The sequence below is a fragment of the Dichotomopilus funicola genome (assembly GCF_033296635.1).
Source record: "Dichotomopilus funicola strain CBS 141.50 unplaced genomic scaffold C8A04scaffold_15, whole genome shotgun sequence".
Taxonomy (NCBI): Eukaryota; Fungi; Ascomycota; class Sordariomycetes; order Sordariales; family Chaetomiaceae; genus Dichotomopilus; species Dichotomopilus funicola.
This window is the reverse complement of record NW_026944036.1, coordinates 341,743-355,215: the sequence shown is the minus strand read 5'-3', so window position 1 is coordinate 355,215 and position 13,473 is coordinate 341,743. Positions and strand designations below refer to the sequence as shown.

General features: G+C 55.8%; 1 protein-coding gene across 1 annotated transcript; it reads right to left on the bottom strand.

Moving 5' to 3' along the window:
• Positions 1-704: 704 nt before the first annotated feature.
• Positions 705-3,042, bottom strand: C8A04DRAFT_10627 (fungal-specific transcription factor domain-containing protein; the record flags this gene model as incomplete). Its single annotated transcript, XM_062776656.1, has 4 exons — positions 705-1,979; positions 2,037-2,549; positions 2,616-2,833; positions 2,907-3,042. 4 exons carry the CDS (start codon positions 3,040-3,042, stop codon positions 705-707), a joined length of 2,142 nt encoding a protein of 713 aa, XP_062638889.1.
• Between the last annotated feature and the right edge of the window lie 10,431 nt (positions 3,043-13,473).

The window sequence follows — 13,473 nt, the reverse complement described above, 5'->3', positions numbered from 1 at the left end:
TCTGACTCAAGTGTCAATGGCTCGGGTACTCAACTCCGGACTGCGTTCAGTGTCAAGTCGTAGGCAGTCAATTGCTCACATCACCAGTAAGTCACCAACAAGGCACAGGAACAGAGTATTATGTTGACCAGTCTCATTTTGACTTCGGGTATCGTCTCCGACATTCAACTACTTTACTACTTGTACACATTTCCAAAATGACCCCCATGGTATCCCCGTCCCAAAACTCCCTCATGATGCATGCCTCTCTCTCTCTCTCTCTCTCTCGACCCGGGAATACCGGGGAGACCACTAGAAGATTAACATCCAAAGCCAGCAAGAAAAGAAAGGGAAGATATAAATGAGAGTCAACCCAAAAAAAGAAACCAAAAGAAAAAAGAGAAAAGAAAAGAAAAGAAATCCTCGAATGTCGCACCCAACAGCCCCAGTCCAAAAAAGACTGCTGGGTGCTCCCATTCTCCCAGATCCAGTGTGTTGTTGGTGTTGTTGTCCAGACAAGTGTAAACTCTTCCTCCTCTCCAGCTCTGCCTTCCACCACTTACTCAACAGTGCTGTCTGTTCAGGTGCTTGCCTCGCGGCAACCTCTAGTAGCCCGAGTGACAAGAAGAATAGAAAATAAAAAAAATAAGAGAAGATATAATAACCTGTCCCAGCCAGTTCCTTTTTTTTTCCTTTTTTGTTTTTTGTATGCTTAGATGAGATGACTAGATGAGAAGGTAATCCCACCCCTTCATCTGCATCACATCCCTCCAATGCACAAACTGCCCTTGCTGCTCCTGCCCCTCACTCTGCTGAAGCACCCCATCATTCTGCGCCCACCCATCCCTCAACAAACACGCCACCCGTCCAAAACTCCCCAAATTCCCCTGCTCCCCCAACAACGCCAACCTCTCCGCAAACAACCCGCGGAACGCCGAACCGGGCAAACTGACCGAGCCACCGACGAGATAAACCCACGCCAGCGAGCGATCAAACCCGCCGAGCCCGGAGGGGATATGCTGGAGGACAGCAGCGAGTTTGTCGACGAGCCCGACACAGCTTGCCTGTGTGGGGGAGAACCCGGGGACCAGGCTGCAGAGGTAGATGCGGGCGGCGAGACGGAAGGCGGCGGTGATGTTTTTGGTGAGTTGTTTGGGGGAGAGGGTGCCCTTGGGGGTGAAGGGAGAGGTAGTGGAAGTAGCGGAGGGGTCTTCGTTCTCCGCTTCGGCGGCCTCGGTCAGGCCGATTTGGTCTCCCAAGACGTGCACGTGCTGGCACAGCGTGATGTCATCCATGCCATCGCGCTTCAGCGCCTCGAGGCAGGCGATTTCGGAAATGAGATACATGACCCGGTCCTCGCAGCCCATGAGCTCGCGGAGCCCGAGGGAAGGGTTGGTCAGGCTGAGGTGCTTCTCGCGGTAGGTGTGTGCGAAAGTCGGCGCGCGGCCTTGCATGGTGGCGCCGAGGATATCGATCCACGCGGCGAGGGTCATGTTGAAGGGGGCTTGGGTGAGCGGGGGGGAGTTGGGGTCCGAGACGAGACGCGGAAGGTCGAGTTTTTGGACCAGGGAGACGACGGCTTGGAAGTGCTGGTGCCAGGCGATGTCGGGCAGGGTGTCGTCGAAGCGGCCGACGCCGCATTGGAAGAAGATGAGACCGAGCGCGGCTTCGAGGATTTGTTGGTGGTCTTCGTCTTTGTTGAGGGCGTCGCAGAGCGCGGAGATGGTTGCGTACCGGTGGCGCATGATGTCGCCGTCGAGCTCGTCGGTGTTTTCCGAGGAGACTCGCCCGTCGGCTTGGCAGGCGGCCTTGTAGTGCTGCGCGGCGATGCTGAGGCAGCAGTGGAGGTAGCCCTTGTTGGTTTGTAGCGCGGGGAGGATCAGGTCGGAACTGACCGAGCCGTGCTGGTTGGCTTCGAGGATGGGGAAGATGGTTGGTACCACGTACTGCACGAAGTGGTCCAGGAGTCGCTGGTCGCCCTCGTCCAGCTCAATGGCCACCTGGCGCGTGTGGGATGTGGTTGTGGTGGTGGTCGTCGTCTTGGTTGTCCCTGGTACTGCTGGTGCGCCTGGTGCTCCTCCCTGAGCAAAGTCGAAAAAGTTCACGTTGAGCGTCTCCTCCGTCAGCGACTCGCGGCGTTCCGAAAACACCTGCTCCGTCCACTCGCCGCCTTCCGGAGGCGGCGGGAGGCCGTTGCTGAGAAACTGCGGGAGAATAGTGCCCGGCGGTGGTGGTGCGCTGGCGTAGGTGCTGAAGGTCGAGGTGGTCGACTCGCGGAGGGTGGGCACGTCGTTGATGAACATCTGGCGCTCCGTCTTGACGTCGATCTCGTAGGGGGAGTAGGGCGAGAAGAAGAACTCGGGGTGCGCGTGTGGGTGACCGTTCATCTGCGCGTGCATCTGCGGGGTGAAGGGCCCGTATTCGAGCTGCGAGTGCGAGCTCTGCGGGCTGCTGTTGAAGTTGAAGCTGTATTGCGAGTCGATCGATCCCGAGCGCGCGCGGTCGAGATCAGTGAAGGTCGCGGATGTCGGGAGCGAGTGTGAGAGGCCTGGGGGAGAGCCAACTGCGGTCTGGATGGAGTGGGCGTGGGCGTGTTGCGCGTGTGGTTGTTGTTGGGGCATGCCATGAGGATGGACATGAGCGTGAGCGTGGCTGTGGCCATGCGCCGACTTCTCCGTCAACTTCTTGCGCTTGATGATGTTCTTGATGTCGTCCTTCTGCTTCCGCCTCGCGTCGTTGTTGCTCCACCACATCGGCCTCTTGTACTCGCACACCAGCCCGAGGTGCTTGCACGCAGTGCACATTGGCGAACCCTCATCGCACTTCTTCCTCCGTAGGCGGCATGTGTAGCACCCTGTTTCCCGTGTGTTAGTCTTTTCCCGTTTCCCATCTGTGTGAGTGTATCCAAGCAAAGTAAAACCACGAACCTGTCCTTGATCGCCGGTGCATCTGTGACTTCTGCTTCGCCGCGCCGTTGGCAGCACCCTTGGCGCCCGCCTTGACCTTTGTCGACCCCGTCGTCGCTGTCGCCGTCGCCGTTGCGGTTGCTGTTCCGGCAGCCATCTTGACCTGCGATGGCTTCGTCGTAGACTGCTGGTGTGGGACCGGGTTGGGGGGTACTGTTGACATTTGTATCCTCCTAGGGGGGGTCAAGGTAGAAGAGGGTGAATGTGAGTGTGGTGTGGGGGTGGAACTCTCAGGGGGTCCCTGGGAGGGTGTGTGTGGCCGGTTCAGGGGGGGCGTGTCGTGTGAAACCGGCTGAGGGGTGTGTGTTGCTTGCCCTCGTCTGAAGACGGGGGAGAAGAGAGAGGGAGGAAGGAAGCCTGTCCTTCTTGATCCCAGCTCTTTTTCAAGCTTGCCGTCGAGAAACTCGGGATTTTTCGAGGCGAATTTGTATTAGATTACTTGTTTGTTGTTGGTTTGTTGCAAAAAGTGAATGACTGGATTCGAGCAAGTCCGGCTTGCTGAATGAAATCTGAATGTTGAAATGCTCAAGTGTCCGAATGTCGAAGGTATCGATCTTGGTTGGTCGGTGCGAGCAAAGTAAGTAATTAAAAAGAGAGATAGAGAGAGAGAAGAGTCTTGTTGACTGGACTGGACTGGACTGGACGACAACACCGGGGGGGGGGATCTCCAACTTCGTTTTCTGGGCCTGCTCGAGGAAAGGAAACAAACATCAGGGCCGGTGGGAAGTGGGCTAATTTGTTCCTTATATCTCTTAACCCTCTTCACTTCCCAGCCCACATCCAGCCTTCCGCGCAGTCCAGCTCGCCAGCACACACCGGCCATTTTGGTGCTGTTTCTATTTTTGAACATGCACATGGTGGGCTAATTGTCCGCTTTCTGTGATTAACCCATTTTTGGGATATTTGCCCACTTCTGGGGACCCAGAGTGCCTGCATGTGCGTCGTCCTGCGAGTGGTTGCGTCCGCCGATCCATCCAGCCTGTCTGCTCTCTGTCTCTCCTTCCCTCTGCTCTTCGCACTGGGGGCGGGAAGACAGGGGTTCAGCTGCCGCGCTTATTGGTGGACCACCACTCGACCCCCGGTCACTCGGCACATTCGCACTTCCCTTTACACTCTCACTCTTCACTCTCAGGGCCTGTAGGGTAGCAGCAGCAGAGGCAAGGTGGGGTCCATGTTGGCCTTTCTGCTCTCCGGTCCGCGCGAGCGCAGCGAACAAGAAGGAGGGTCACATCGAACAAGATTTCTTGACATGGGTTCAGAAAGTGGGTGTGTGGGCACACACGCACACACAACGCCCAAGCTCCACGGTCCAGTCCAGTCACCGGTCCGGCCACAAGCAAGCTCCAGCGATTCAAACAGGCAGCTCGATGGATTTGGGGGGGGACCCCATTTCGCATCGAGGGCCCGACGCGGCCGGCCGATTTGACCGGCCGCCTCCCATTTCGCCCATTGGCACGGGTGGGTGTCACCCGCAAAGTTGCAATTCTTCTGATCAGCGGGGCCGAGTGGAAAGAGAACTCACATGGGGGGGAACCGGCCAACAAGCCCTGGGGAAGCAGTTCGCAGCAGAACCACGAGCGGCCGCTTGAGTAGGACAACTGGCATCGCCGATGAGGCAGCGATGTAAGGCCACACTCTGTCAGCCTTGCTGTTGGTGTTGGTGTTGAATGTTCGTGTTGGAATTATCCGTAGAATAGTTGTCAGGCCGTTGCAAGACTCACCTTCAACGGTTCATTCTGGCTCTTTGAGAAGAGGAGGGCAAAAAGCCGAATAAGACACCGGAGCACACCCCGGGACCGAAAACGCAGGGCCGAGTCTAGTACAGTCGAGTTGAACCATGGTCCACGGTCCAATCGATATTGGCTGCCGGTCCGTTCAGTCGGCTTTGCACTTTCCCCTCGTCCGGTTACTTCTCTTTTTCCCCTTTTGCGAAATCTTGGCATCAAGCATCCAGAGTTCGAAAGGAAGTCAGTAACACAACGCCCAGGGGAGAGGTACGGCACGGGCTGGGATGGATGGAATGTGAGATCCCAGCTGGGAACACAGTACCGTATTCCCGTCCTCCATGGGAAACACACGGGTCGGGCTGGTGTATGAGCCGGTCAGGAGGAGGCCGAGGGGGAGAGGGGTTTTGTCGTGGTTAACCCGCTAAACTCCTTCCTTTGACTCGGGAAACGAAGACAATGCGGCTTGTTCCGGGTGCGTTTTTTGCTCGCTCTCTCTCTTGGTGGGAACAACCCTCCTCCCCGTCGTCGTCCTCGGACAGAAGCCCGAGCCAACAACACACACCGAAGAGGCGTTTCTGCTCAGTCCCCTTGCACGTGGGCTCTTTCCTTTGCTTGCTTGTTCGCTTCCCTCGTGCCCGGGAGGAGAGGAGGGGGAAGCCATGTGAGGGAAAAGCCTCTTTCTCAGCTCACGACAAGGGCCTGTTTTTGCATGATGCCGAAAACCCACGGGACTCGGCTTATTCTTGAGGTTGACGATCTCGAAATCGAGAAATCAAAAGTCTCAAATCAGAAACCCCCGTTCGCAAATCAGCTGCGCGGCGTTGACTATTGAGATGGGATTGGCCGCCTCGCTTGGCCATTCGCTGGGCTTGGTCTGCTTGCTGCGAGGCCGGTCATTCAACGTTCATCTGGCCGCGCCCGTGGTCGTTTCCCCATGGGCCCATCCGGGCCATCCATCCATCCATCGGCTGGGCCCCATCTCATCATCGGAGGTGTTCAACCCTGGGCTGGGCCGCATAATTACCACCGGGACTTGGCTCTCACGCCGCACGCACACAAAACCCTCAACGAGATTTTTGGATTTTTTCTTGCGCGCAGTGAGAGCAACGCTGGTCCTTGTTGAAAATGGGCCCTGTCTGCGTGCGGGGGGTGGGTTGCTTGCTGCTGTGGTAGCATCCCCGATGGCCGCGGAACTTCGGGTGCGAGGAGCGCACCAGGCCAAAAGGGAAAATCGACTGCAGAGAACAAATCCCAGAGAAGGCCGGTGGGTGCGAAACTGCGGATTGGTTGTTGCGTGGGACGTGACGAGCATTGCAACCGAAGGACAGAGGCGGGGGTTGGAGGGAAGCTGAAGACGTTGCGTCCTGATTTGCTGTGCTCTGAGTGGGTCCAGTGTGACGGCAAATCGTTCGTGCATATCAGCATGCGGCCCGAGAGGCGGAAACCAACCCAGATTGGCTCGCCCATCAAGATCACCCAGGGTCCCTTGCAGGGATTCTTGCGCAAGCGCGCCCGTGCTTTGGCCAATCATATGCGGGGGAACCAGGGGAGACTTGCAGAAAAATTGCTGCGCCGGGGAGCCCTGCGCGGGTGAAGATGGGGGGGAAAGGTGCGGGAAAATCCACAATGCCCGGGCCCCACCTGCCCTGCTGCTGGTCGGATGATTGATCCACAACTTTGTTGTGTGCAGCCGGCTGGCCTGGGGGAGCAGAGGCTTGGCATTTTCGATTTTGACTTTTGCGGGACGAAGAGGCACAAGCGGCCACACGGCGGCGTCGAGCAGCCTTGCAGGAAAGATGGGGCGTGGCTGCGGAAGAGTAGTTCGTCGAGTTTGCTCTCTCTCTCAGGTGCAGGTGTGCAAATGGCCGGCATGGCGACTTGTGGACGGTGGGCGTCGGGTCATCGGTCCAAAATCCATGTTTTCCACGTTTGTTGGTCAGAGCGTCGTCACTCGTGATCGTGGAAACTGGAAAACAAAATCGAGAAAAATCATCGAACAACGAGAGGACCAACACAAGCGCCGGGCTGTAGTTGGCATTTGGGGTCCAACTTTTATATACGTTGGTTCCTGCCCATCACGGGCTCCTATTTTCGTGGCTATGGGCGATATTGCTTGACAGTCCCGGAGGATTCGATCTCATGATGCGTGGTTGTTGTTTGCTTTGGGTTGTACTGGAAGTGGTCAGCAGCAAGATCAACCCTGCAGGAATCCAATAATTGGGCTAATTAGCCGCCGTGTGACTGTTTTTGGAAATTAGCTCACCATCGCTCTCCGATGTGATCAAAATTAGCCCGCTTGCATATCCGGGCTAATTATGTCTACTCGATCGGCCGGTCAGTTTTTTTCAGCTTTGGATCAACACCGACTCTATTTTTATTTTGCCCACATTCGCTTCCGACCCAAATTAGCCCGCTTAGCAAAAGTTAAGTTTTTTTGGGAAACAAAGCTAATTGACCCCGAAGAAGCCGAGTTTAACCCTCCCTTTCCAGAAAGGAAACTCGATTCTTCAAATTCCTCTTCACAGTTCGCACGGTGCTTTCCTCCCGTTCAAGGGTTCCTGCTCTCCATCCTTCATCTCCACCCCCACCTTGTCCTAACATCTGCCCAGCGGGAGGAAATAACGTTACCCTGAACCCCCGAGCCATGCCAGCACGGGCCAAGCAAGGTGAGGTCACACAAACCTCCGCGACCCCCTGCGATCTTTCCACACACAATCTCGACTCCGAGGGCCGGTCGGCTTCACGGCTAAAAGAGAGAAAGGCCCGATCACAGACAGGGTGTGCCGGCGGGATCTGCCATTTAGCACTTTTTGACGAAGATGGGTTGATAAACTCCTCCCACATACCGGGGGAAAATGAGGCAGAGGAGGAGGGTGATGGATGGAGGGGTGATGAGGGTCGAAAAGAAGCAATTGATGCGCAATTGGCAATTGTGCTTCCGTGCGATGGCTGACTTCGGACGGCTTTTCCGAGACATCGTGATAACTAGCAAGGAGAGCATCGCGAAAGCGAAGCCGACCGATTCCGCCCGTTGCAGGCATTGTTACGTACTCCGTTGCCTGTGATGTTGAAAAGCCCGATCAACAAGGGATCTTCATATTTTCCGCTCTCGGTTTTCTTCCGTCAAGTTTCGATAGCACTGGCTGGCCCGTGGACCGTGGCTGAATGCGGGGCGGTAGGTCCTTTGTTCTTCTGCTCATGATTTTGGCGGTTTGAGAGTGAACACAACAAATTTCCGTCCCCCCGCCAGTCTCCCCCAACCCTTCCCGAAAGTGAGGGGAAGCGGGCCGGCCGGTATCGACCAGTTTTGGATATCTCATCGTCATTCCGGAGCGAGGAGGCTTGCATCTGGGCGCCGCAGCCGGTGCTCCCGACCGACCTGGTCTCTAAGCAAACATGTTTCCCACACGGGAGTCGGGACACAGCCATGAGAAGCACGCGTGGGAAAAGTTCATGATCATCGGGCCCATTGAAGCATTTGTTCCGGTGGCTTGCAGGCTGACTATCAAGGGGTTTTACATCAAAACGGCTAGCATGGCCGGATTGGGTTTATTCGTGATTCTGAGCACTTGACGACGAAGGTTTTGGACAGATTTCTCGCGATCTCACGAGCCAAAAACACCCAGGCCTGAAGAGCTGAGAGCGGGCATTGATTGAGAGGGGCGTGTATTTACAATCTTCCTTGCCCCGGACCGGGCACAACGGTAAACAACCCTGCTTTCCGGTCTTTGCAGATCCCGATGAGAACCCCGGCCTTTTCCCACGGACGACCGTGCGCTCATGCTTGACGGGAACGGAACCGTGCATTGATGTCGATGATGATTGATGCGAGGAAGGCAAGGGAAAGGGAAAGGGTCCGCAGAAGCTGAAAAGCATTTCCATGGTTTGTTTGGTTTGAAGATCAACCTCGAACCGAAGAATCGCGGGGGAGGGTTGTGGACTTGAACCCGGCTGACAGAGAATGTGCCCGATGCGAGATATTGAGCCTCCTGTCTGCGCCCCCCTCGCACAGCTGTTGGGATAAACTCACCTGATCAATTGATTGACTGTCTTTGCAACGTGCTTACATCCGGCTGTACAAACTTGCCGAGAAAGAAAGATAGAAAAAAAAAAACGCTCGTCGGTCCGTCTGATGCTAGAAAGGATCCCGTGTTAGTGACTCCCTTCCTTTTCGGGAAGTCCACAGTGACCTCTCGACAGTTCTCCGAGGACGCAGTGGGTCATCTCCAAATCCCAGCCCCCAAAACCCCTCATTTTCAATCCTTCAAGGTGCATTCAACAATGCAACCTACAGACTCGGTACGCAGCCAAATTTTTTCCTATCACATTCCTAGCAGACGGTGAAAAGTTCATTTTGAGATCCTTCGTCGTCGAGACTTCGACCTTCAGGTATCCATCGCAAACGAAGTGAAAGAATATGAGATCACAGGGTCACGATGCACCAATGCACGTCGTCACCGATAGTTAGCTTCCGTGATGGGGAACAATCACGGAATGGGATCGTGCTGCTGCTGGCAAGATCCGGATGTGGGGCCATTGGAGATGTGTGGTCGCAACATCAACATGGATGGCCGGGGGGTAAGACGGGGAAGAGAAGAAGTAAAAAAGTGCTTGGCTCGCTTGGTTACCTCGAGGTGTGACAAGGAGATTAAACTCTGCCCAAAAAGCGAAAAAGATGCGATATCAATCACATCTCGGTAACAGATGGGATCATTCATCCCAAGATCGCTCTTTTCCCTCGCTTCCTCTTTCTCTTCGAGGCTCAAGCTCCGAGACTCGACGTTTCCTCTCTCAACAATGCTTTTGTGACGGGCGCGGGATGGCGCAATCGGGACCTTCGGTTCGGCCACACAAAGCACAAGTGCAAAAAGAGTAAAACTTCTGACCCTTTTTTTCACATTTGGCAACACCCCCTCCTAGCATTGATTCCTCATTCGACCTCGCAATGGACTGGGGTCTGATAGCGGTGTAACGCTCCGAACCTTCCAAGACTGTTAGCTTCTGAGAAACCAACCATTCAGACACCACAACTACGATTTTGCAAAAATTGCAAGAGGGTCACGATATCAAATGTTGGAGCCCATCCCCACGCCTGGCTGGCCGGACTGGTCGCAGACCCTGGATGTCATGTGAATGAGTCAATTGCTAGTTGCAAGAGACAAATGGGGGTTTCGTTGGGAGCATCCAACCGATTCGATATCAAACAACGTGAATGCATGAACGATTTTCAACAGCCGGCCGGGAGTGCGAGTAACATGTAGCATCCGATCCACCAACTGCCCTGGTTGGCCATCGTTGATCGGATGTTGGACATGGGAAAGTCGGCCGGTCACCGGCAGCTTGCCGGATCATCAGATGTCGGGCCCGACTTTGACTACGTAACCCCAGATCAAAAAGAACTTTTCCCGGAGGAGGATGGCTCATCGGATGCCCCGCTCGTAAACGATGGAGCCGTTGGGCATGAACTCAAGGCGACATCGCCTCAAACCCTTCAAACTGGCGGTCAGAACTCCGAAAGAAAGAGAGACGCTACTGCGTAACGCCTGCGAACCCAGCAGCAAATGACGTCCATCCGACGCTGCAGAGCTCGGGGAAGAAATTCCGCTCGGTTGAACGACACAACAATGCGATGCACGCTGCAAAGGGCCGTTGAAAATGCAGCATTTCCCACAAGGACATCACGGGAAGGCCGACCGACCGTTGGCCGCCCCACGCGGGATGCAGTGCTTCAATGTCTCACAGGCATGCCTGGACTAACGTGTGATGGAGAGACACACAGACACACGCCCCCCTCTTCGAGATCTGCTTGCCTTCAGCTCGGTCTGCAAAGAGCCGTTGGTTGTGGATGAAACTGACGCCGATAACTAGCTTTCTTGGTGTCTCCTCGGGAGGGCATACAATCGATCAAACATGTTCAGTTGGTGCTTCTCGAGGGAAGACACAAGGAACCCTCTTCGAAGCTTGCAAACACCACAACTCGTGGGAGAAAGGTCGTCGGTCCGCCGGCCGGTGTTTGCAGCGTCCCCACGTGGTGCAATTCCTTGTGACCACTGGTGACAAGAGAATTTGTGATTCGGGCGGACTGGAATTGTAGAACCCCGCCAAGAACGGGGAAATATCCGTCAGGCTTCAAACCGCCCTAGGTTATCATGTCTAATTTGATGTGTGAGAGAATGCCGAACGGCGAACGGATCTTGTTCGGCCGAACGATGAATGTCTGGTGGAGCTGAGTCCATGGGTTGGGGGCGTGAACCTTACATGAAGATCAGGAAGATCCCGAGGCGGGGCATGATCTTCCGAACGACGAGCTCCTGTAGAAGGATCTTGGCCGCCGAATCTGGAAGCTCGGTCGCAGCTGTGGCATGCGAGACTCGTTTGTCCGCCACCAAAGCTGTTCTGCTCATACAGACGACTCCGTAGTCATCAGCTGATTAGTGTGCTGAAAGACACCATGTCCGTTTCCACGAAGTCCACGGATACTGAAGCTGACATTTGCCGCAAGCTACTCATATCATTCCAAACTGCCCAGTCCGAATCGCAGGCGACTTCTCTTGGCCAAAAACTGTGTCGATCGTCGCAAAGCTCCCTGTCATGTGCCTCATGACAAGAGGTCATGTCCGCGCTCTCAGCTGCGGCGTTGAGTTTCGGGCGGGGCTCGCTACTGCGCTCCGTAAGCTCTTGAAGCCCGAATCGCCCGGGCAGGGGGGAAATCCGGGAATGGCGACCGGAAGCACTTTCATCGACTCCGCACGACCGCGGGCTTCTTCGCAACGGTGGCTTCCGGGCGAGCCCGTGAATGGTTGATAACTGAATTTAGTGAGCTTTGGCTTCCGCTTCAACGTCAGCCGGACCGTCCCATGGTGACCGCAACTTTTGTGAACAGTAAAACCGCCGAGTTAGCTGCCGATCAAGATCCTTCTCAACGGCCAATTGACGGGTCACGTTATCTGTCCTCGGCCTTTTCAGTTGCGCTTCGGAAAGCCCACATCGGGCAAATCATGTTTCAACCGAGGGATTTTGAAAAGACAGGGCCAAATCAGCGCACAAAAGTTGAATTTTAGCGGCTCTTCAGATTTGCGACGCGAGAGACAATGAACAGGCCGGGGGTCAGACATCGCCGAGGCCCCCAGAAGTTGCCTCCCCAAAGGGGGCTGGTGAGTTGACAGCACAACAGCTGACGACGCCAGCTCATCGTGACCGGCTCCCTCTCAGTGCCCGCGCAGCGAGTGGCGCAAAAAGTCTAAGACTTGCCGCCGTCGTCGTCATCGGTGGCCGCGATTGAGGTCGGCGCTGGCTCCGCCAATTCAATCGGCTCTCGGAGGCCTGCGTGTGGGGTCATAGGGAGTGGTCCCGGCCGGGGAGCGGTGGTTGCGGCGGCCACTTGAGCGGCCCGTCCTCGGTGGGCTGAGTGAATGAAAGTCGATGGGGTTGATGTTTTGCAGCAAAAAGCGTACTTACAAGGGGGGCTTGGGGGGCCCCCCAGGGCAGAGCGGTGCCGGTGAGGTGCGTGAAAAGATCGGCCTGCCAGGGACCGCCTCCGGCTCCTTCCCGTGCACGCCTTGACTCCACAGGCCCTCGAGAGCTCAACATCTCAGATCGGGCTAGCGCGTGTAAGTGGGCGCTTAGGCCGTCTATTTTCCGAACAGATTTCGAGGAAATGGACCAATCAGATGGCACAGCCGTCCGATAATGGAAAGCACGACAGGATTTTCGATCCAATGAGCATTGCAGGCGACCCTCTCTTGTCCGCATCCTGGCAGACTGGCGCTACCCGCCCCGGTCAATTCCCCACCTCCAAGACCCCCTCCCCGCTTCGAGTCACGCATAGGATGCAATGCAGCAGTGCGGCCATCCCACTTCTACCCAACCAGAGGTCGTTGTTCGGCCGACCTCCCGCTCGCCCTGCTTGGACTCAGTCGTTCTCGCGCCTTCACACATACATAAACCTAAATTTATACCGCCTAGGGCAGGGGGAAGGTGCTGGGGGAACGAGCCACAGTGGTCGAAAATTGGAAGGTGCGGGCCTGAAGGTCTGCGAAACCATGGAAGTGGGGGAGAAATGGACGAGGGCACTCGCTGAGAGCGCAGCGCAAGTGCCGGCCGACAACCTACGAAGCGTAACCTCCTGGAGCTCATCCGTCGACTCGCTGGGGCCCTGCACTTAGCAACGGTAACCCGTCCCGTCATGCTGCTTGAAGTGACCTCCCGACTCATCCATTCCATTATCACACATATTGGCCCCGATCCCCCGCCGGTCACACCCGCAGGGTACCCCTCCCACTTGCTTGTCGTTCCTCTTTTCCGCCTTTCTCCTCTTCTTGCAGACCCAAAGACCCAGAACCCAGAACACACACACTCCGCTGTCGGTGTGTGTGTGTGCCAGTGCACCAAACTTGGCTCGGATCACACCGGGATTTCGTGACCTGCAACCGTTGCACTCGCAGCACCCCCCGGCGCTTGCTCGTCTAGTGCGGTGAAACCCGGGCATACTTAACCTCTTGTAACCGCCAAAAGCTGGCCCCCTCTGCGGAGGCCCCACCATCTCGTTTCTCTCCTCCGGGATTTTGGCTCTCGGTAATCGTCGAGTGGACATACGAAGCTGGTCCTCGTCCTGTCTACTCTTGGAAAGTGGCGGTGCAACATATCACTTACAACAATCACAATCACACAAAACCACCACGTGGAGATCTTGGCATAGCGTGGATATAAACTACCAGGTCGCCGGCGTTGTCCCGCGAGACGAGCAACAAGCCCGGCAACATTCACATCATATTTGTCGTCCGGGACGATATACAATCATT